Source organism: Miniopterus schreibersii (assembly GCF_964146895.1).
Source record: "Miniopterus schreibersii genome assembly, chromosome: 8".
NCBI lineage: Eukaryota > Metazoa > Chordata > Mammalia > Chiroptera > Miniopteridae > Miniopterus > Miniopterus schreibersii.
Genome location: NC_138109.1, coordinates 23,624,703 through 23,647,835, shown reverse-complemented (window position 1 = coordinate 23,647,835; position 23,133 = coordinate 23,624,703). Strand labels below are relative to the sequence as shown.

Genomic DNA, 23,133 nt, shown 5'->3' with positions numbered 1-23,133 from the left:
TGGGAAGGGAAATCTGAGAGCTCCGTGACAATAATGGATAATGGAACTATAGCAAAGGGAAGGGTCATCTTCAAGGAAACACCCCCTACTCTTCCTGGTAAGGCAGGTCCTATAGACCCAAAGTCTCACAGATCCAAGAGGCTCCTTCTCTCCTCTCAGCCACTTACATCTTCCCTGCCCCAATGGGCCCCCACAAATGCTTCTTAGTTGAGATTTCTCCCCATTATATTAAATATTCGGTAAGTATGGAGAAATATTTTTATAACACCCACGTATGTTATAAATATGAGAGGAACCGAGGTGGCTCCTGCACCCCTCCTCCAGCCCAGCTATCTTAGTGCCACCCCTGTGTCCTTCCTGCTCTGGGGCCTTCAATATTGGGCACCTACAATATTCTAGGTGCTAGGCTTATGGCAGTGAAACAAATAAAAATCCCTGTCCTCTTGGAGCTGACATTCTGGTGTGGTGGGAATAGAGAGCACTTATTTGAAATAAGGTGGCTAAGGAAGGTCCCACTAATAAGCTGACACTTGAGCAGAAAACTGAAGGAGCAAACTACATGGATATCTGGGGAGATGGCATTCCAGGTAGAGGGAACGGCCAGTCCAAGAATTCTGGCCTGCCCAGCTGGCGTGGCTCAGCAGTTGAGCATCGACCTAGGATCCAGGAGATCAAGGTTCGATTCCCGGTCAGGGCACATGCCCGGGTTGTGGGCTCGATCCCCGGCAGGGGGCGTGCAGGAGGCAGCCGATCAATGACTCTCTCTCATCATTGATGTTTCTATCTCTCCCTTCCTCTCTCTGAAATCAATTAAAAATATATTTTAAAAAGAAAAGAAAAAAGAATCCTGGGCCAAATGGCTGCTTGGAGTCTTGAAGGACTGAGAAAGAAGTCAGTGTGGCTTGAGTAGGGTGATGGAGGAGAAATATGGAAACCTGTCAGGGAGATGGGGGCAGATGAGCAGGGAGATGAGCAGAGGAGGGGTCCAATCTAACTTTATATTTTAAGGTCACACAGGCTGCTGTGTGTGAAGAACAAACGAAGGGGCTGGAGCAAGGGGTGAGGCAAGGACAGCAGTCAGAAATGGGGCCACTGCAGTAATCCAGGCAAGAAACAGTGGAGTCTGGCCCAGCTGGCCACAGTGGGGAGGTGAGAAGAGGTCAGGTTGAGCATACTGCTGAAATCAGAATTAATAAGACTCACAGATATGGGGATGTGGGGAGTGAGGAAGGGTGCTGAGGGTGAGGGTAGGTGGTGGGCAGAGAGGGTGCCCAGGGATGACTGCTACTTTTTTAGCCTGAGCAATTGCAAGGATGAAATTGCTGTTTACTGAGATGGGGAGACTGAGAGAGGAGCAGGTTTGGGAAAGTCATTTTTAGACACGTGAAGGTTAAGATTCCTATTAGACATCCAGTGGAGAAGCCAATGGGCTGTTGGAGATACAGATCCAACAGAAGGGAGTGCAGGCTGGAGACAGAATGTGGGAGACTTTAGGGAATAGGTGGTATTGCTAAAAGGTCATGTGAGCGCCTACTTTGTACGGATGTTGTGGGGATTAAATGAGCTAAAACATGTAAGCATTTAGAACAGCGCCTGGCACATAGTAGGCACACGATATAGGTTAGCTAGTCACCAACACCATTTTAAGTCACTTAGACTCCCCCACTGGCTTCCCAACTGGCCTCCCTGCTTCCCGCCCAGGGCCACCTCCTTGCCATCCCTCCACACTGCTCGTCAATGATCTTTCTCTCCTATTTTTTTATTTTTTTTTTAATATCTTTATTGACTTCAGAGAGAGGAGGGGAGAGAGAGAGAGATAGAAACATCCATGATGAGAGTCATTGATTGGCTGCCTCCTGCACGCCCCCTGCTGGGGATCAAGCCCACAACCCGGACACGTGCCCTGACCCGGAATCCAACGGCCATCTCCTGGATCCTAGGTCAATGCTCAACCGCTGAGCCACCCCGGCCAGGCTGGTCAGTGATTTTCCTAAAGCTAGTATCCCTATTACCTCCAAGATGAGAGCCACGGCCATTCTCACCAGCCCGGTTCCGGCCACTGCCACCCACCTCCAGCAATAACAGGAACCCTTTGTTGACAGCTAGAGTCTTTGAACATGTAGCTGCCTCTGCTGTGACTTGTCCAGCCCCAAACTCCAGCTGCTTCTCACATGCTCCCCAAGGCCTCCCTTCCCACCCGGGGGGCTTTCTTCTTGGAACCTCCCCTACCGTCCAGGGGGCTGTGCCCTTTCCTGTGGCTCTGCCTCCTACCTTCCCTGCTGTGTCTTGCCCTCGAGAAAGATTGTGAGCTGCTGCACTCACTGCTCCCTGTGGGGCTGGGGGAAAGCACTGAACCCCGGCTGGAGGGGGTAGGAGAACTTTTATTTCTCTTTCTTTTGAGGTTCCCCCCCTCCCCACAGCCAGTTTTCATTTCCTCCCTGTGGCGTTAGCCACTCCTTGCCTCCCTCCCAGACCTGTGCCCACAACAGGCAGGGGCTGGGAGCAAAAAGAGAGGGTGGGACTCAGTTTTTCCATGGTTGGTTTCTATTAATTATCTGGATAACAGCAAGGAACCAAGAATGAAGACTGAGAGAGAGATCTGGGGGGAGAAACAAAAGAAAGAATGTGTTCCTTCTACTCCCGTTCCTGAGCCTGCCACAGGCAAGGGGCTGGGGGAGGGGTGATTCTCCAGGACGAGTTTTGTTATTGTTACTATATTTTAGATCAGCAACCAGAGGCCTGAAGAGGTGAAGTCACCAGCCCAGGTCACTCAGCTGGTAAACACTGGGGCCAGGCGTGGACTTCGGGCTTGTCTGATTCAAAGTCCTGGGCTCAGATGCATATGCACACGTGTGCGCGCACACACACAATTAACAATCGTGGGACACTTAGGGTGGGTGAGTCCCTTGGTCTTTCCACTGTTCCCTGCTCAGGAAGGGACCCAAGGCTAGGGAGAGGGTTAAAGGTTTAGGCTCAGAATAGGTCTTCACTTGTTTAGTCAACAATTCATTCTCTCACCCATTCATTCAGTCCCTCAGTCTCTGACTCACTCATTCATTCACCATCAACTAAGTGTTTCTACTTCTAATTTCTAGTCCCTGCAGACTCAGACCCTACATTCTAAGAACTCAGAGTCTGTGTAGAGCCTGGGCAGGAGACAGGGTGGCCCCGGGCAGGGAGTGGAACCCCAGGGGCTTGCCGTGGGTCCTGAAAGGTGAGAGGAGTTTACCAGGTGGCCCAGGGAAGAGGGAATCCCAGCCTGAGCCTGCAGGATGTTCGAGGTCCAGAGGCTCAAACAGCTGACCTTCCAGAAGGAGGGTGCCTGAGGGGATGAGAGGACCGGCAGGGCATCGCTGGGGGACAGGCTGGCGATATGGGCAGGGGGTCAGGTCAAGATTAATTTGGGCCCGGCCAGGCGTGGCTCAGTGGTTAAGCAGCAACCTAGGATCCAGGGGATCAGGGTTCGATTCCCGGTCAGGGCACATGCCCGGGTTGCGGGCGACTCTCTCATCATTGATGTTTCTAGCTCTCTCTCTCCCTCTCCTTTCCTCTCTCTGAAATCAATAAAGATATATTTAAAAAAAAAAAAAAAAGATTAATTTGGGAGTTAAGTGTGGAGCAGGGTTAAAGTTTGGATTGCGTTTAGGATAAAAGATTCGAGCTTGAAATCCAATTGTTTCTTTTTCACCCGCCTCTTCCAGAAGGATTTCGAGTGCCCTGCGTCAGTGGGGAGGGTCTGCGGTTACGGTTAGAGCCGCCAGGAGCCTAGGGACCAGGGGTGGGCTTTACGGTTGGGACTCAAGGGGCAGTAAAAGCAAAGTCCTGGAGGAAGCGCTGCACAGGGTCTGCCTTCCCTCCTCGCGGAAGCGCGGGCGGGATGCGGGGCACCCTCCCTGCGCCCCACGGGCCCCGCGCGCACCCGCTGAACTGCGCGGGGCAGGCGCGGCTCTGAACCGCCGGCATCCAGATGCCCCCGGTGCCCGCCGCCGCCCCAGCGCTGGGCAGGGGGAGCCCGGCCCCGCCTGCGCACAGCAGGTCCGTCCACGGGAATTCTCTCCGCTTCCCTCACTTCCCCGCGAAGCCGACCCCCGGAGCCCCTCCCGGCCCCGGCGCCCAGGAGCGCGGACTCACTCGGCTGGAGCGGTGGGGGCGCAGCGGCTGGGGCGCCCCCGGCCCCCCCGGGCGAGCGCGGCGCGGGCAGCCGGGGTCCGGGCGGCCGCGGGCGGGGAGCCGCGCAATTACCCTAATTACAGCCCGGCAGCGGCGGCGGTGGCGAGCGCGGCCACGCCGAGCGCAGACCGCCCCCGGCCCGCGAGCGTGGGAACCGCTGCGCCCTGCGCCCCGGGCGGCGGCGGCGGCGTCGGGAGCGGCCCCGAGGCCGCGATGGCGATAAGCCCGCCCCCCGCTCGCCCGGCTAATGACGGGGCGGCGGGCGGCGCGATCGCGGCGCCTTTCATCTGCCTTCCCCGCGGGCCCCGCGCCCCCGAACCCCAGATCCCCCCTTGCCGGGGGAAGCCGAGGGGCCTCGCTCGCGGGCAGGAGGTCGCTCCCTAACTCAGGGGACAGTTCAGAGCAGACTTGGAGCTGCGCAAAGGCGGGAGATCGCACGCAAGCGGCCCGGAGGTTAGACTCCGCGCCGGGACGGGGTCCCCGCTCCGACTGCTCCCGGCCCTGGGCCCTCCCACTGCCCTTTCGTCCCTCCACTGCGTCCACGCGCTTAGAACGTCGCTTGAGCTCCAGCTATGGACTTGGCGCCGGGACTAGGGTGACCAACTGTCCCCTTTTGTCCGGGACTGAGGGGCTCCCAGGATGCAGGACTTGGGGGTGCTGAAACTGAGCTAGCAAACCAGGGCGGTTGGCCACCCTGCCTGCGCCGGGTGCTGGGGATTTGTGCCACATCAGAACCTGGCCTGGTCCATCTGAGAACTGGAAAGACTCCTGCCCAGGGGGAGGGATACCCCGTGTGAACTGTGGGCACTGGAGCAGGGCAAGGGTGAGGCGTCCTGTGATGCGCTAGGCTCAGCTTTTTCCCAGTCCCCTGGCTCCAGGCCCAGGCGGCTACGTCAAAGCAAGCCTGCCCATTGCCTGGCTGGGAAAGCCAAGGCTGAAAGACTGGTGGTGGCTTTCCCACAGCAGCTGCCATGAGTCAGTGCCCAGGGGCAGGCGTGGCCAATCCCACCCCCTTGCTCTATGACCTTGATCAAGCCACCTTACCTCTCAGGGCCGCCTCCAGCTCCTACCTGGGGGACAGCAGGGGTGTGGATGTCGGGGTGACTGGGTGATCTCCAGACCTGGTGGGATAGTACCTGCCATTACCGGAGGCCTTTCCAGGAACCCTCCACCCCACCGGGAACTCCCAGTGAAGCAGGCCTCCCCAAAGGCAGGGGTGCCTGCCAAGAGCTTGGTCACTGCTGGGTTCTTGGCAGTAGCCAGGTGAGGACATGCCAGAAAGAACCTAGAAAGATCACCCTTTGAAATCAGACAGAATGGACATTGACCCCCGCAGGTTGCTAGACCTGTCGGCCTCGTTTGGCTCGGCTGTAGCTTGGGAGCAGCACCATCTCCCACTGTTGGGTAGTGAACAAGGTTCCGGAGACAAAGGGCAGGCAGGTGCTCAGGACACTCCAGCTCCCTTCCTGCCCCTTTATGGGTCCTTGTGTTCCCTGCCCAGTGGCCTGGCCTCACCCTCTGTTTCCCTCTTTTCCCTCCATTCATTGGATACCCACCATGTGCTGGTCTTCTTAGGACCTCAGGTGGGGCAGACTTTTAAAAAATGGAATTTTTCTTCTTTCGTGGGAAGCCTTGGTGACTCCTGAGACCCCAGGATGGGGGAAGGAGAAAGGACAGCAGCGGCCAGGGATCCTGGGAAAAGAGAAGGCCAGCTCCCTCACTCCTCCCCTCTCCCCAGTGTCACCCTCTGCCTGGTCACCCTTTCCCTTCATCCCCCACATGACACCACCAGTTTTGCTGCTCCTCTGTCTCTGTGCAGCAGGGAAGCCTGCCCTGGTTGTCCCAGGCAGATTTAACTGCTCCTTCCCCAAGGAGGCCTGGCCTGTCTTTATCTGCACCAAGCTCCTTGTAAGTGGCAATAAATATGGAAAGAAGAGAGACAAATCAGAAGGGAAGGGTGGGCCTGAGTGTTCAGGTTTCGGAAGTTACCATGGGGATTCCTGCCCACACTGTGCCCAGGCTGTGACGTTCCCCTCCAGAAAGGGAGAAGCTGCCAGATGAGAGGATGTCTACTGGGGCAGGGTACATACTCCTTCTTTCCAGTGTCTTCCTGCCTCACTTCCTGCCCCTGTTTCGCACCTTGACAGTGGCCATCCACTGGTAGGGGGCCACTGGGACATAGACACCCAGGTGTGGACATCGGCTTTGCTAGGAGCAGTGGGTCTCCTTGAGGAAAGTCACCTCCTTGTGTGTGAGGGGCCTGACCAGATGACCTTGAAGTCCTTCCCAGGTCCTTGCAGAAATCCTGAGACTTTTGGTTCTCCATATCCAGCATCCATGGTGTAAAGCTTCTCTGTCTGATATGGTAGCCACTAGCCACGTGTGGCTACTGAGCTCTTGATATGTGGCCACTCCAAATTGAGCTATAAGTATAAAATACACACCAAGTTTCAAAGATTTAATACAAAAAATGTAAAATATCTCATTAATTTTTATACTGATTATATGTTGCAATGATCTGATTTTGTAGATATTGGGTTAAATAAATTTGTTACCAAAATTAATTTCACTTGTTTCCTTTCCTTTAAAAAAAGCAACACGTGGTTACTAGAACATCTACAATTTCATATGTGTCTCACATTCTGTTTCTGTCACACAGTACTGGCTAGAGAGCTGGTGGTCCCCCCACTAAGCCCAGACTTCTTCCTGGGGCACCAGCCGCCTCTGGGGGCGTCAGGTGTGATTCTCTTCCTTGGAGGGAAGAGCCAAACCCCAGTGCCTTATGAGAAAGTGCTGCCTCCTCCCCCAAAATGAAGGCACCTGAGTCTCTTCTTCCCCCTTGAGCGGCTGGGTTCTGGGGGAGTGAAGAGCTGAGCCCATCCTCCAATGCTGTGCTCTTTCCACAAAGAAGACACAAGTAAGACGTGACGGAAATTCCTCTCCAGGCTGGCTTCTAGCCCAGCAAGAGCCAGTGGGCCCGCCCAGAGGAAACCCCTGGCTGCCTCTTCCTGCCTGGCCCAACTCTGCTCCCTAAGTCTGAGCCAGGCTCAGGGGCACCTCCATCCCCCAGTCCCCAGCCAGGACAGCACCAGGCTGCACATTCAAGGGGGCACATGACACTCCCCAGGGAACTTACACACTGAGGAAGCAGGTCACACCCGCAGGGTAACTGGAGATGATCACACGGCAGCCTCCATCTGCTGGGAAACAGCAGATCTCTGAGATATGGGCAGATATGGGCCTCGTTTCTCCATGCCCCACCCCCACCAGTATTCCTCTCCACTTTGAGAAGAAAATAAAGAACAGGACATCATGGTTAATAATGAAACCTTAGCACTCCTTCAGGCATAATTTTAAACCCCAGTTTGGCCAGCTGCTTGCTGTGTGCCCTTGAGCGTTAACCGCCCTGGGCCTGTCTCCTCAACTGTAAAATGGGAACAGTCAGAGAACACACTCTGCAGGGCTATTGTAAGAATCCGGTGAGCTAGTGCGTGCACACCGCCTGACGGAGCAAGTGTTCATCAAACATCAGCTACTGTTACTATTATTAACAACAGAATCTGTCCTCGCTCACATACTTCTTTTTGTGACTAAAATCAGCCAAAACAAGATTGCCACAGGGGGTTTCTCCGAGGCTCTAAACACCAGTCATTGGAACACAATTTGACTGGAAAGGGTTTGGCAGGGTGTGTGGTCTAATGGTTCATATAACAACTAGCCACACATTTCTGTGACAGTTTAAACTGGTCCCCTCTGGTGGGAGTTGGCTGGCCAGGTCCTCAGCAGCATAAACTGGGATGAACAGCAGGGAGCGAGGAAAACCCTGCCCTCAAGCATCCCCTTTCTGGGCTCCAGCTCCCCCATACATCAGATACCTGGACCAGGAGGGGTGGAGTGATGTGGAAGGGAAAAGTGGCTGTGTTTTCTTAATTTCCCTCAGCTCACCTGCAAAATGAAGTAGCAGGAAAGTATTACCTTCATTTCCCTCAATATTCCCACTTAAAACTGGATTTTCAACAATAAATGTATTTTTTTAAAGTCCCAGAATGAGTCTTTTGTCTCAGCAATTCCAGATTCTCAAGCAGATAAACTCGCATCAAGAAAATAGTCATGGACTTCAGAGTCAAGCTGGGAACCGGGGAGATGGCTGAGACAGACCCCGAGACTGGGCAGGATCTCACCTCAGTGGTGCAGACCCTCCTGCAGCAGATACAAGGTCAATTTCAGACTATGTCGGACCAGATCATTGGAAGAATTGATGACACGAGTAGTTGCCTTGATGACCTGGAGAAAAGCACTGCAGACCTCCTGACACCAGCTGGAGTGGAAGAACTGGGAGGTGAAAACAAGCCAGCAGCTGCACAGAAGAGCTGAAGGTTGCGAATTCACACTGGAATCCGGAACATTGTGTTCACAAGCCAAGAGAAGACCAAATGGCTTTTTGCAACTACTGTAACTTCTAATGTTGACAGATTTTATAAGTGTTCATTCTTCTTATCACATACTGTACAGTTAGTTTATAGAGTGATTCCCTCCCACTCCCAGTTTCTCCAACATGGTAACTTCACATCTGAGACCTTGGTCAGTTGTGCTATTAAATATTAAACACACACACACAAAGAAACTAGCACATAATCATGTGAGACAAAGTGTTCTGCCCTAATTTTCTGCCTTCAAATTGGTTTTTAATGTATCGTGTTTTGTTATGTTGATGTACCTTTGTCAACTGCTCTTCCTTGAGAGAAAACAATCATTTATTCTGAGCCATTTGGATTTTCTGATGTTAAAAATGGCCTTTCCTTCTATGGAGTGTAAAGTGGCTGGTAGCTGCTGTAGGTTGGTTTAACTAGCTGGTTAGGTTGTTTTACAGAAAAAAAAGTAGAAAATTGGCTCCCTTACATTTGTTCCTAAAATTTGAAAGGGGATGTTTTACCCATCCAAAGATCTGGGGCCACTGTCCCCATCCAGCCTCCTACCCACCCAGCTTGTTCATTGCTTCGCACAGGCTGTAGGTCCCCTCAGAGACAGGGAGGGCAGGAATCCTCGCAACCACAACCCCCACTCCTAGCAAGGGGGCTCCTCCAACTCCTGGCAGCAAGGCACTCACATTTCCAGAGGCTCCATACCATCCTCACACACCTCCTCCGACTCTGAAGAACTTCCTTCCACTGAACTGAAACCCACCTCCTGGGTGTGTCTACCCACTGTCCTCTGGCCCCAGATTCATTTTCAGAGGTCACCCAGAACCTTGCGCTCTCGCTGCCGAGGACGGACACAGAGAGATCTGAAGGCAGTCTGATTTAAGGGCCCCTCGAGGCTTCCCTTCCCTGGGCTAAACAATCCAGTTCCTTCCTTAGAGGGCCTCCACCCTGCCTACCCCAGTCCTTTAGATCCCCTCCGGGGAGCTCAACATGAGAGGCACAGCGCTGTGGTCGGTAAGGCTGAGAGCTCGGGAGTCAGACAGTCTTGGTATGATTCCCGGCCACACTTCTTTCTGGCTTCATGACCTTGAACAAGTTACTTCAGCTCTACGTGCCTCTGTTTTCAGTTTCCTCAGCTCAAAGTAGAGATAATAACAGCTCAGATAGGATTGTTGTGTTATGAGGATGACATCAGTTAACACACATTAAGCCTTAAAACAGTGCTTGGCACACGTTGCGCTCATCATGTGTCATCTAGGATGTGTTTTGTGATCCTGCCCTCCCCACCCATCACCAGTTGACTGGGGGAGGCCTGGGGGGGGGGAGTACCTGACCCAAGCTGGGCCAATGAGCCTTTTCCCAGGGGTTTTTAGACCTGGAGGCAGAGAAAGGAGTCCCTTTTCCTCCATTAGCTGAAGGTGCAAGATCTAAAACTCAGCCATGTTTTTTATACCATGAATAAAATTAGTTTGCTGTGAAAGAGAAAAAAAGTATTGCTCAGAAAAAAACAAAGACAGGAGAGAAAGAGTCCTGGTTCCAGTTGCTCCCAAAGGCCAGCTCCATCCCAGCCCTTCTTATAACTTCATTGTTTGTCTCCGTAAGCTTTTGCTGTGTAATAACCACCTCAAAACTCAGGGCTTAGCCCTGGCCGGTGTGGCTCAACCTCTCATGCACCAAAAGGTTGCCAATTCAGTTCCCAGTCAGGTCACATGCCCAGGTTTGGGGTTAGAGGTCAGGGGTGTGCAGGAGGCAGCCGATAGATGTTTTGCTCTCACATTGACATTTCTCTCTCCCTCTCCCTTCTTCTCTCTGAAAATCAATTTAAAAAAAAAAATTAGGGCTTAAAGCAGCAATCATTTATTAGCTCTTGATTCTATATGCTACAATTCAGCGGGGCTGGGCTGGTATCCCTGGGGCCCATCCATGCAGTTGCAGTCAGCTTGACCTGGGCTGCTCCATCCAAGAGAGCCTGAAGGTGATCTAGCACTTGCTGAATGTCTGCCATATGCCAGGCACTGTGGGAAATACCCCAGTGGAGAAAATTAATATTTAATGATGTCCTACTTTGTGTTAGGCCAGTGATGGAAATTGTAGGTGTGTTATCTCACTTAATCCTCCTGATGATGTGGCCAGATAGTTGTCATTATGATCACCCCCATTTTACAGATGAGAAAACTGAGGCTCAAAGAGGAGGAATAACCTGCCTAATATTTCAAGAGGGACAGAACAGAGCTGGAATTCAAGCCAAGGACTCCTGAGAGCCTGTAGAAGCCACACTCTTGCACTGCACCATCCTGGCCCTTCCCACATCACAGAGTCAAAGGTGGCCCAACCCTCACGCTCCTTTAAGAGTTGCCAAGGGGGCTGAGTGGACACAACATCCCACAATGTAAGGTTCAGTGCCACTTGTTCAGCAAATGTGCCCCATACCTATTTCGTGCTAGGCACCAGGTTAGGTAGTAGGGATGTGGAAATGACTCAGACACAGGATGCAGCAGCAGCAGCATGGAAGAGGAAATGATTAATCATGCTTGGTTTGGGCTCAGTGTTGACTCGTTTATCAGCCTGAATCTTAAGGGATGGGTGATGCTTGTGAGGAAACGCAGTTCAAGTTAAACTCCCTCTTCCCACAGATGTGCAGGGTCTCAGAGTCCTAGCGACACAGCAAGCAAAGGTCAGGGTCATCTTCAGGGGGACGGTCAAGGGCTCTCAGGACATCCTTTGAGCCTGGCTACAAAGCTGGGCACAGGCCACTTGTTTGCAGGGTATCTGTGGATGTTAGGTCAGAAGTAGCAGCTTCCAGGTTCAGGTGAACCCTTGCCATCTTCTGAGGCAGCTCGGGCATTCCTGAATGCAAGGAAGGCATTCCCGCCAGCACAGAGCAGGGGTGCCCCGAGAGACAGCATCCAGGTCCCCGGAGCCCTGCCTCCAACGGGCAGGCACGGGCCCTGGAAAGGCAGGTGCGCAGCGCAAGGAATGAGCCAGAACTTGCTGTGGGTTCAGCTGCGTCAGTTTCTGGCTGTGCTCCCATGAGCCGGTGATTTCCCTTCCTGAGCACACTTATCATCTGTAAAATGGGAGCAAAACTCCTCGTCTCAGCCAGGGCTTCTTGTGTCTCTTGGGCTGGCTGAAGCAAAATCAGCCTCAGGAGGAGACCAGGGAGGGCATCTCCTGAAACTCCAGGGAAGAGGAACACGTGAGCCTGGCGCTGCACCTGCAAAGCCGTCAGAAATTCAGTCGCGGCTCCCTCTCCATCTCTCCTTTTATTTCTTTCCCCTCCACGCGTGCCTCATCTTCCTCCCTCTGCAGACGGGCTTCTTCCATTTATCTGGGGCCTGTGGCAAAAGCTGGCTGCCCCGCAGCTCACACATAGGTTTCCATGTGACAGTCCCAGCCTTATTTGGTCTGGCTGCTGTCTTTCAGTCCCAAATTTCAGATTCCTAAGAGAAAGAGTCTGGCCCAGCTTGAGCCTAAGGTCCACCACTCTGGTCTATGGCACAGGGGACTATGTCCAGCAAAGGTGGGTCACAGAGCACACCTGGGGACCCCTACTGGTAAAGTGAGAAAGGGGGCACTTCTCAAAGAAGGAACGTCACCATGAGCTAGGCTGATCCCCCCAAGAGTTACTGGGAAGATTAAATAAGTCAACAAACACCAATGGCCCGGCAGCCGACAGGCCTGCCTTTCAAGGGAGGGTCTCAGGTCAGATTCCCTGGAAACAGAGCACTCAGAAGTGAAAGGCGGTGGGCGTGTGTGTGTAAAAGATGCAGCCCCAGCCTGGCCCATGGGGAGCTCTGAAGTACCACCTGCCCCGCAGAATCAGCCTCACATAGAGGCAAGGGGACTGGTTAGTCTATTGTACCCTCACCAGTCTGTCCCCAGGACTGGTAGTGGCCGGGGTGGGGGGAGGGGAGGCTTCCCTCCGGCTGAAGACAGGTCCCAAGAGAAGGGGGCAGCTGTGATTGTTAGCAGCCAACGTCTCAGCAGCTGGGAGGCAGGCGTGCCAGGGGAAAGGGGGCCCAGGGGGTACACCGACACCATTCGTTATAGGAAGCCTCACGCAAACACGTATGGGCACTAGCTGACTCTTGCCTTTACGTCTCCCTTTTACGTGTTCAAGAGTGATACTAAATTATATATTGGATAGATGCTTTTAATTAATGTATGATTTTTCATATGCTGTATATTCCCGTATACAGTACATACAAACGTATCTGTTACTATAAAGGTGTAAATGTAACAAGTCCCATAGGGGGTCCTTAAGGACTATGTGTGCCTTTGCCTCACGCTGATTGTAGAATGTAATGTCCTCATCTTTATCAAACATGACTCCCCTGTAAGTGGTTGGGCTTCTCCGCCCCTCCGTAAGCTCCCTCTTCCACAGGGTCACTGGGCTCCCATCCCGATGAGGGCACCATGGGGAACAAACCTCCCGGCTCCCATCCCATCCCATCCCATCCATCCCACTTGAAACACACCCAACCCCTTGACTCAGCCCCTCGGCGCCCCCACGGCCTGACCCCGTGCCTGCCTGTCTGGCTGTTGACCCTCAGCTCACCAACCTCCAGCCTCAAGGCCTTCAGTTAGTTCCTAAAACCCACCAGTTCTTTCCCACCTGAGTCTGCACATGCTGCTTCTTGCCCTAACCTCTTCCCCTGCTCTTTGCAGAGTTGGCTCCTCATCTCCCTCAGGTTCAGCCTGACGTCACCTGTCTGGGAGGCCAGCCCTATCCTCTCTTGCTAAAGTAAGTTCTAGTCACCTTGCCTGTTTCCTTCCTAGCCTTGACAGTTTGTAATTGTTTTTGTTTTTTTCACTTGGCTCTTGTCTCTGTTGTCACTAAATTGTAAGGTCCATGATGTCAGGAAGTGCTGGCACACAGTAGGAGCTCAGTAATTATTTGTTGAATGAATGAATGAATGAATGAATGAATGAATGGGTCTGTCGCCATGCCCCAGCAGTTCACCTCAAAATCATCCTGTCCTTTCCACAAGCAGGAGAGAAAGTTCCAATAAGAGGACCGTCATTCTCCCTTCCAAGGTCCTTCCCTACCCACAGTCACTAACAATTCTTTGCTCGAGCAAGCAAGTGCAGGACAGGGAGTCAAATGACTCCGGTTCATGTCCCATCCTTGCCACCTGCTAGCTATGCAACATTAGCCAAATGACCCACCTCTTTCTATCTCAATTCCTTTCTGTAAAATGGGTGAAACACCTCCTGGCTTCTCTTTTTCTTGGGTGGATGTGAGAAGAGGTAGAAACTCTGCACAGATGGTTTTCGGTGTTTTGAGTGCTAACAGTCAAGGGCCTTCACCGTGCAGGCCTGAGCTCTCCTTCTCCAGATACAAACGATCATTATTCTGCCCCACCCAGCTGCCTGGTCCTTCCTGAATTTCACCCTGTTCATTCACGCTTGGTGCTTTCGTGAAGAAAACCCGTTTCCCTTTTTCATCTGTCCAGATCCTGCCCGTCTGAGAAGGCTCAGTGCGCTGTGGCCTCTTCTCCACCTCTGGGCTCGCTGCTCTTTGATGTCCATGTCACTCCTGGACTGTCTCTCTCCTGCACTCAGACTCCTTTCTCTGATTCAAACTGCTAGTCCGGGCATCACACTGCACTGTTTAGTACAGACCAGGCCCCATGAGGGCAGTGGGCTTCAGACTGGAAGGAGACCCCATCTCTACCCTCAAGATGATCACCATCTGGTGGGATCAGAGGAACCAAAGAGCATTTGGTAACTGATTTGCAGGCTAGGAGAGCATATGATTAAAAGCACTGGCACTAAAGTTACATACACCTGGCTTTGAACATCAAGATGCATGAACAGAAACCTAACTACCTAACTAAATAGGGCATTTGTTTTGGTTTGGTTTGCTTTTTGGGTTTTTTTCCAAATAGCAAGAAGACCACTGTAGGCCTTCCAGGACTGCTATGATGCACGGAGGGCCCCGGCTCCTCCCAGATTCCACTCTGCCATCCTCAGCATGTGCCATTATTTTTGTTCTCTGTACCAGTTTTCTCTTCTAGAAAATGGGAATGCCTACCTTCCTTATAAGGAAGGTGCAATAAATAAAGATTAAGTGAGCCCTGGCCGGTGTGGCTCAGTTGGTTGAGCGTCATCCCACGCACCGAGAGGTCTCGGGTTCAATTCCCAGCCAGGGCACATGTCCAGGGTTCAGGCTCAATCCCCCACCTGGGGGGGGGGGGGGATGTGTGCAGGAGGCAGCTGATTGATGGTTCTCTCTCATCGCTGTTTCTCTTCCTTTCCCTTCCTCTCTCTCTCAAATCAATTTTTTTTAAAAATTTAGAAGATTAAGTGGGCTAATATATATAAAAAGCTTAAAACAGTATCAGCACATGTTAAGCTCTCTATAATGTTAGCTATTATTATTGTTGTTATTTTCTCATGGTGAAAAATAGGCTGCTGTCCCTCTAGGCATCACATTCTCATTGTTGGCAGGAAAGGAAAAAAGGCAAAGCACAAAAAGTGAGTGCTGGCTAAATCCATCTGTTTTTTTGTTTTGTTTGTTTGTTTTTTAATTGAGGTGAAATTCGTATAACATAAAATTAACTGTTTTTAAGTTAACAATTCAGTGGCATTTAATACATTCAACATTGTGCAATCACCAACTATTTAGTTCCAAACCATTTTTATGCCCCAAAAGGAACCCCTATTAAGCAGTTGCTCCCATTCTTCCCTCCCCAAAAGGAACCCCATTAAGCAGTTGCTCCCATTCTTCCCTCCCCCCAGCCCCTGGAAGCCACCAATATTTGTGTAATCTCTGTGGATTTACCTATTCTGCAGAATTCCATTTATTTTTAAAGAGCTTTCCAGGAAGCCCCACCCAGCTCTTCTGCTCCTGTCTCATTGGCCAGGAATGTGTCTGATTTTTGCCTGGGCACATTGCCACCCTCGACACAATCAGCATTCTGTCATTCTATATTCTAATACTTAATGAACTCCTGCAACCATATTTTACTGATTCTCAGACCCATGAGTTCTTTTTTACATTTTAACTTTTCCAAAATAAGAACCATCTTATATTGATACTATCTCATTTTTAATGGAATATGGTGTGTGTCCTGCACTGTTCTAGATGCTGGGGATAAACCAATAAGTGAAACAAACACAGTCTCCTGCCCTGGTGGAGCTGACATTCTAGTGGTGGGGAGATAAACAATTACACATAAGTGAATTGTTTAATGTCTTAGAAAATGATAAACACTTAGAAAAAAACAAAAAGTAGAGCAAAGTAAGGCCCATTTGGGGGATGGAATAGGAACCAGTTGCTGTACTGATGTATTAGTTATCTATGGCTGTGTAATGAATCACCCCAAAACTTAGCAGCTTAAAACAACAAACATTTATTATCTGTTCGTGTGGGTCAGAATTAGAATCTAAGAATGGCTTAGCTACGTCATTCTGGCTCAAGGTCTCTTACAAGCTTCCAAAGAAGATGTCAGCTAGTGCACAGTCATCTGAAAGCTTGACTGGGGCTAGAAAGTCCATTTCTGAGATGGTTCAAACATATAGCTGTTGGCAAGAAGTCTTGGTTCCTTGCCATGTGGGCACCTCCATAGGGCTCCCTGAGCGTCTTCGCTTCACCAGAGCAAGTGGAGAGAGAGAGAGAGAGAGAGAGAGGGAGGGAGGGAGAGAGAGAGGGGGAGAGAGAGGGAGGGAGGGAGGAGAGGGAGAAACTCACGCTATCTTTTATGACCTAGTCTTGGAAATGCATCACTTCTGCTATATTCTATTCATTCGAAGTGAGTCACTATGTCCAGCCCACATTTAAGGAGAGAGGAGTTTAAAGATGAGTATTAAAGAATTTGGGGACATTTCTGGAAACCACTACAGTGAACTAATAGAGTCAGGATAAAAGAAAAGTCGTACTTGAGCGAAGAGTTGAAGGAGGTGAGGGAATCAGCCAAGCAGATACAGTGGTAGGAGGAGAGTGTTCTGGGCAAGGGAAACATCTGGAGCCGCTGGAGTAAAGCTTACCTGGCACACTGGTAAAGAAGAAAGAGAGTGAACACTGGAAGACAACCACACTCCTTTCCTCCATTACTAGCTGCATGACCTTGGGCAAGTCACTTCCCTCTCTGAGTTTCCTTTTCTGTGAAATAGGAATAATAGAAGTAACTACTCACAGGTTTTTTATGAGGATCAAATAAGATAATACATGTAAATCACTCAGCCCATGTCAAGTACATAGTAAATACTCAAAGAACATTAGCTAGTATTATTCTTGTTACATACAATCTGGCACAGCCTCATTTTTGTGGTCCCAGCATCAGGTACACGGGTGCAAATCGTCAGCTGGGGGCTTTTGGAGGACATGGTCCTTAAGGGATCTTGTAGAAACTTCTCCCCTCCTCTGTAATCTAAAGACAAAGCTGCAAATTGACAAACTTTGCCTGCCAGTCAGAGCCTGGACCTCAGGTCTCAGAGCAGCCTCCAGGTTTAAGGGCCAAGTCGGCCACGCTGCTGGGCGGGAGAGGCTCAACCAGGGAGGGACTGGGGAACCAGCTCAGAGTTTCTAGAGCAAGGTCTTCCCAGGTACCTCTCCTGAGCCTTCCAGTCTCAGTCAACCCATGGACCAGCCTTTGCTGAGCCCTGTCTGAATCTTGCTTTGTCTTGGTTACTGGAAACAGGGCTGTCAGCAAGACTGAAACCCAAGAGATCCTGTCAGCCAGGACCTGCAGTCTTTGGGAGAGGCAGAAGCCACTTGGGGCAGATCCTTCAAGAGAGGGGACTGGACATAAGGAAAGAGCAGGAAGAACTGCACCCTCACTTGGTGGTACAAAACTATCCCTAGGACCTATCAGCGCCCACCTGGTTTAAGCACTACTGTGGTCCTGTCAACTCATGCCAGGTGGACTTAAGGGCTTCTCCTGTCATCCCCCCGTCCCCAACCCAATGGGCTCATAAAGACGTGGGTCCAGATGAACGCAGCTTGGATCCGTGGGAAGTGCTGTGCTCCAAGAACTACAAACACTGCTTTAGACCCTGGCTCCCCCACACACCTTGTGACCTCAGCCAACTTCCTGAATTGTTTTTGGGGCCTCAGTTTCCTTCTTTGTCAAAAAGGATCCTAACTTCTGCTCTGCCTAATTTAGTCATTCAACAGATACTTAAGTCCCTACTATGTGTCCCACACTGTTCTAATGCCTTAGAAATGCTGTGCAGGGCATTCTGTGCAAGACAGTCAAGGCCTCTGCTCTCAGGGAGCTGAGCTGCTGGTGAGGAGACATTCTTTGAAATAATGGTGGTGGGAGAAAAGCAGAGCGGGGTGAGGGGACAGAGAGGGCTGGTCAGGGAGGGTCTCTCTGAAAGGGTGACTTTCAGATAGAGATCAGAACAAAGTGAAGGAGCGAATCACGCGGGTATCTGAGAAAGAGCATTCCAGGCAAGGGAACAGCAGGAACCCCAAGAAAAGAAGGAGCCCGGGCAGCCCAAGGCTGAGCAAGGAAGCCGTTCGGGAAGTGCTAGGAATGAGTGGGATCCCACCGGAGCGATGCAGTCACAGCATAACTTAGGCCACGTCACGCCTCTGCCAAAGTCCTTACGGGGCCCCATAAGGCCCCAAGTGATCTTCCTCACTTCTCTTTCACACACCCCTCCACCCCCACCCCCCCAAGCTCCCCCTGCTCCAGCCACACGCCCGCCTGGCTGGTACTCCTGCCTTGAGATGTTACCCTAACTCGGGCTCAGACCCCCTGTAGGGCTTATTAACGTGCAGAGAGCTGAGCCCCAGCCCAGCTGCTGATTCAGTCCGGGGCGGGGTCCCAGAATGTTCGTTTCTAACGAGGTCCTTGGTACTACAATTTGACAAGCGCACTCCGGTTGTTCCCTCTGCTGGGACCACTCTGGCCCAGACACCATGTGACTAACGAATGCCTTCCTTCAAGTCTTTTTTTTTTTTTTTAATACTCATCCGAGGATATTTTTTCCATTGCTTTTCAGAGAGAGTGGAAGAGAGAGAGAAATATTGATGTGAGAGAGACACATCGACTGGTTGCCTCCTGCACACGCCCCAATTAGGGCCGGGGTTCGAGCCTGCAACCGAGGTATGTACCCTTGACCAGAATCAAACCTGAGAGCCTTCAGTCTTTGGGCCAATGCTCTAACCACTGAGCCAAGCCAGGCCAAACGGGCTAGGGCTCCTCCTTCAAGTCTTTGCTCAAACCAAATGGTCTCAGTGAGGCCTACTCTGACCATCCCGTGCAATACTGTGACCTGCCCCTGGTACCCCCAGTCTCCTCCCTACTCTGCTTCTCCTCTTGTCCATAGTACCTACCACTTTCTAACACGTGGATACTTATTTTATTTCGTTCATTGTTAAGTATATGTCCCCAAGTACCTAAGAGGGGTTCTTAGCCCAGACTCCATGAATTCCCATGGACCCCCCAGAGAGCTGCTAACCCATTGAATTTCTATGCAACAGCTTGTGACCATGATGCCTGTAGCTTTCGTTAGATCCTCAAAGAATTACTTGATCCTGAAACCTTAAAAACCACTAACAGATCGATGCCTGGCATAATAGAGTAGTTGCTCAAAAAGATATTTGTTGACTAAATTTAAAAACTTTTTAAACATTATTCATACACACTATTTTTTTTTAAATAAGGAAGACAATATAGTGGCACAATGGCTCCCAAATGTTGGTGTCCTTAGACCAACTATGTCAGAATAACAGAGCTGCTTTTGAAAAGTACAGATTCTTATGATTCAAAGTATCTTCAGAAAATCTGAGTCAGGAGACTGGGTGGGGCCAGAGATTTGGTACTTTTCAAAGCCCCCTGTCTCCCACCCCCACACACCTCAGGTCAAAGGTGTGGCTAGGTTTAGGAATTTCTATGTGAAGCCTTAATTGGAGAGAGGCTCAGGACAATCAATTCTGGTGTGCAGCTTTTACACTTTGCAAAAAAATGTGATCACACCCATGGTCACTTGTGACCTTCTCACGAGCTCTCAGGGTGACAAGGCAGGGATTACAATCTCCTTTTCCCTAAGCAGAAAGCTGAGGCCCTGGGAACCAAATGACACCCTCCTCCCAACACCCAAAGGTCATTCTGTCTTCAGGTGGTGGAGATATGATTAGAATTAGGGCCCCTGGATTCTCACTCTGGGGTTCTCCTTTCTGCACCTACTGCATAAACCCAAGTTCCAGGAAGTCCCAAGGCCACTACCAGCGGAGGGGAGCCAAAGAGGGAGGGGTACAGTGGCAAACTCTGTGGAGAGCAAGGTTCAGGGAGGCTGTCTCCTGGCTGCTGGGAGAGACTCCAGCTGCTCTAAGGACACAGGCATTCACATGCTAACTCAGTCTCCTTATCTGCAAAATGGGGCAGATAATCCATGCCCTGCCCGCAATAAGAAGCTTGTAGAATGTAAAGCACTCTAAACATTTCAATTATTATTATTATTATGTAGGGAAGGTGCAACATCCCCCACTCAGATCTCCAGGGACAGAACTACATCTAGCCTTTCTTTCCTTCATTTGAGATACATTTTTGAGAACCTATTATGTATTAGGCACAGTGCTGGGCACTGTACACACATCACCTCCTTTAACCCTCACAACAACCCGGTGGGGCCGGTCCTGCTCTTGTCCCCATTTTGCAGATGAAGAAACTGAAGCTCAGGAGAATGAGTTGCAGTTCATTCACCTAACTTTTACAAAAGCCTGCTCTGGGCCAGGCTCTGGGCCAAGTGCTGAGGTCACAAAGATGAACTAGTCCTTCAAGGAGACATGCCCATAAATTACTTTAATAACAACTCAGTACATGCTTCCACAGACGAGTGAGTGAGAGCCAGGGAAGAGGCAATTGGCTCCCTGGGGTTATGGGACCGGGCAGCGCCGAGGACCCTGTACTGCTAAGGTGGCCGTGACGGCGGTCACAAGGCCTGGGTTCGAGCGTCCCTTCTGTCAGGGCTCGGCTGTGTATTCCCAAGGAAACCCCTTATGCTACTGAGCCTCGGTCTCCACCTGAAAAATTAAGAGACTGGGCTTGTGATCCTGCAGCTCTGGGAGCCCAAACCTCCCGCCACCCCACCCCACCCCACCTCACCCCTGGTCAGTTCTAGCGCGGCCCCAGCCAGCACCAAGGGTGGGCTTGCGACTTCAGACCAAGCCCCTGGAAGAGTGCAGACTTCGACCCCAGAGCCGCGTTCCTAGCCGGCGGCTGCGGGTTCAAGGGGCGGAGCTCCGACGGGGCGGCGCCGAGACCTCGGGGGCGCGGCGCGCTCCGCCCCCGCGCGGCCCACCCGGCCAATGGGCGCGCGGGGGCGGGGCAGCCCCGCCTCTGCATATAAGTCGCGGAGGCCGGCGGCGGGCGCCGAGGTCTTCGAACCTGAGCCGCCGGGCTGCGCGCTCTCCTCCCCGCCGCGAGCTGCGGCCACGGGGCGCGCGGGAGCTCTGACTTCGGTGCGTCCCGGGCTCGGCAGGAGCCGCGGTGCGGTTCGGTTTTCCTTTGTCCAGCTGGGTTGCGGGGAGGGCACAGGACCCGGATTCCTCGCTGCAGAGGAAGAGCTGGCGGGGTGCGGGGGACGCCCGCGCTGACCGCCCGCCCGTCGCCCCCGCAGGAAGCCCGCCCGCCCGCGCCATGGCCGACCACCTGATGCTCGCCGAGGGCTACCGCCTGGTGCAGAGACCGCCGCCCGCCGCGCCCGCCCATGGCCCCCAGACGCTCCGGACGGTGCAGCCGTACGCGGGCCCGGGCCTGGACAGCGGGTTGCGGCCCCGGGGGGCTCCGCTGGGCCCGCCGCCGCCCCCGCCCGGGGCCCTGGCGTACGGGGCCTTCGCGCCGCCGCCTGCCTTCCAGCCCTTCGCGGCCGCGCCGCCGCCGGCCGCTGGCAGCGCGCACCTGCAGCCCGTGGCGACGCTGTACCCGGGCCGCGCGACCGCGCCCCCGGGCGCCCCGGGAGCTGCCCCGGGCCTGCAGCCCGCCCCCGGAGCCCCGGCCCCGCCGCCCGGGCACGCCTTGGGCGGCATGGACGCCGAACTCATCGACGAGGAGGCGCTGACGTCGCTGGAGCTCGAGCTGGGGCTGCACCGCGTGCGCGAGCTGCCCGAGCTCTTCCTGGGCCAGAGCGAGTTCGACTGCTTCTCGGACTTGGGGTCGGGGCCCCCCGCCGGCTCTGTGAGCTGCTGAGCGCGGCCCCCACCTGCCTGGCGTGCCCGAGGAGGACGGAGCCCGACCGCCCGCCGGGCTGCGCACCCCGCCCCTGCGCCCCGCACGCACCCTCCGTGAGGGCAGAGGCGGCGGGCTAGCGCGGAGCGCACCGCGGGGACGCTTGGCTTTCCTCCAGGCCCTGCCTCCCGCAGGGTGACAGTTTGGCACCACCTCTCTGACCCGGAGCCTCGGCGGTAAAAAGGGCAGACCCCTTTCGGACTCCACGTTCTTGGATTCCGTGTCCTCTCCTCTCGACTCTCCCCTCCCCCGGCCCCCCAATCTGAGCCATTCCAGGCCTCTGCCTGACTCCTTCTCTCTCCTTGTGCAACCCACAGGGGTCCCTGGGTCCTCCACCCCCGCTGCCTGGGCCCTGAGGTCGCCTTGGGGAGGGGAGGATTGTACATACAGCCCCTAACCCCTGCAGAGTGGAGCAATGCCCCATCTGGCCTCCAAAAACCAAAATAAAATTGGGTCACTTTACAGTCTTGCATTTTCATTTCCTTATCACTCCAACCTTTGACTATATTTGGCTTCTAGAGTCCTGAGGCTGTTAGGGACCCGGTGTGGGATGGAGGCCACAACCCCTGACACTGCCCAGGAGAGGAAATTGACAGTTTCTTTCAAAAATATCTGTGAGTTGTGCAATTGTTATGTCATAATCTGGAAGACAGAGGCTGCCACCGCCAGGTGGCAGAGTAACCCAAGGGCACCAACGTTGGATTCCCAGCTCCTGGAGGAGGGGCCTTGCTGGTGCCGCCGGGGCTTTGAGCCATGGCTCTCTCCCGTGCCCATTCATTCAGATTTCCGAGGCTCTGCCCTCAGAGAGATGGCCCAGTCTCAGGTGGCTGTGATGACGGGACGCAATGTGAGGCCTTTATCGCAGTGCTGACACCTAGGCAGCCCTCGGTAAAGGATACTGTGGATTACAAGTTGTCGCCAACCCTTACCTGCCCTTATGGAGTCACAGTTCAGGTGGGAGTAGGGGGTGACAGACCTGGACATCAACTCATGCTTGTACAAGAGTGTGATGACTAGAAAACAGGATGTCCTAGCAGATAAACCTGAAGGAGGGAATGGTTTCGGCTGGTTGGGGATGGGTCAGTTCAGGCTTGAGGGAGGCGGTGACATTTGATGCGGTGAGCAGAGCCTTGAGGGATGAGTACATCTTTAGGAGCTGGCGAAGGTGGCATGCAAGGGAAGAATCCCTCTAAGGCAGGGACGTGTACAAGTACGGGGCACGTACAGAGAAGGCATGGGGTGTCTGCAACGAACAGGCCTAATGGCTTTACAGCAACATTGTGATGTAGGCAGAGTCCCCACTGAACAGGTGAGGACATGGAGCTTGCCCAGGCCTGGCAGGATTTGGCCTCAGTTCG

General features: G+C 52.8%; 1 protein-coding gene and 1 pseudogene across 2 annotated transcripts; both read left to right on the top strand.

Moving 5' to 3' along the window:
* The first annotated feature begins 8,313 nt into the window (after nucleotides 1-8,313).
* On the top strand, nucleotides 8,314-8,544 carry LOC308560595 (heat shock factor-binding protein 1 pseudogene; annotated as a pseudogene). The gene has a single exon. The product of its transcript is annotated as a heat shock factor-binding protein 1 pseudogene (transcript).
* A 12,386-nt stretch (nucleotides 8,545-20,930) lies between these two features.
* Nucleotides 20,931-22,237, top strand: CITED4 (Cbp/p300 interacting transactivator with Glu/Asp rich carboxy-terminal domain 4). Its single transcript, XM_081144655.1, has 2 exons — nucleotides 20,931-21,009; nucleotides 21,168-22,237. Exon 2 carries the CDS (start codon nucleotides 21,188-21,190, stop codon nucleotides 21,734-21,736), a length of 549 nt encoding a protein of 182 aa, XP_081000781.1. The 5' UTR covers nucleotides 20,931-21,009; nucleotides 21,168-21,187; the 3' UTR covers nucleotides 21,737-22,237.
* The last annotated feature ends 896 nt before the right edge of the window (nucleotides 22,238-23,133 follow it).

Bases quoted from the DNA above. Each gene is read 5' to 3' on its own strand.
- CITED4 (XM_081144655.1), top strand. From the start codon at position 21,188: ATGGCCGACCACCTGATGCTCGCCGAGGGCTACCGCCTGGTGCAGAGA.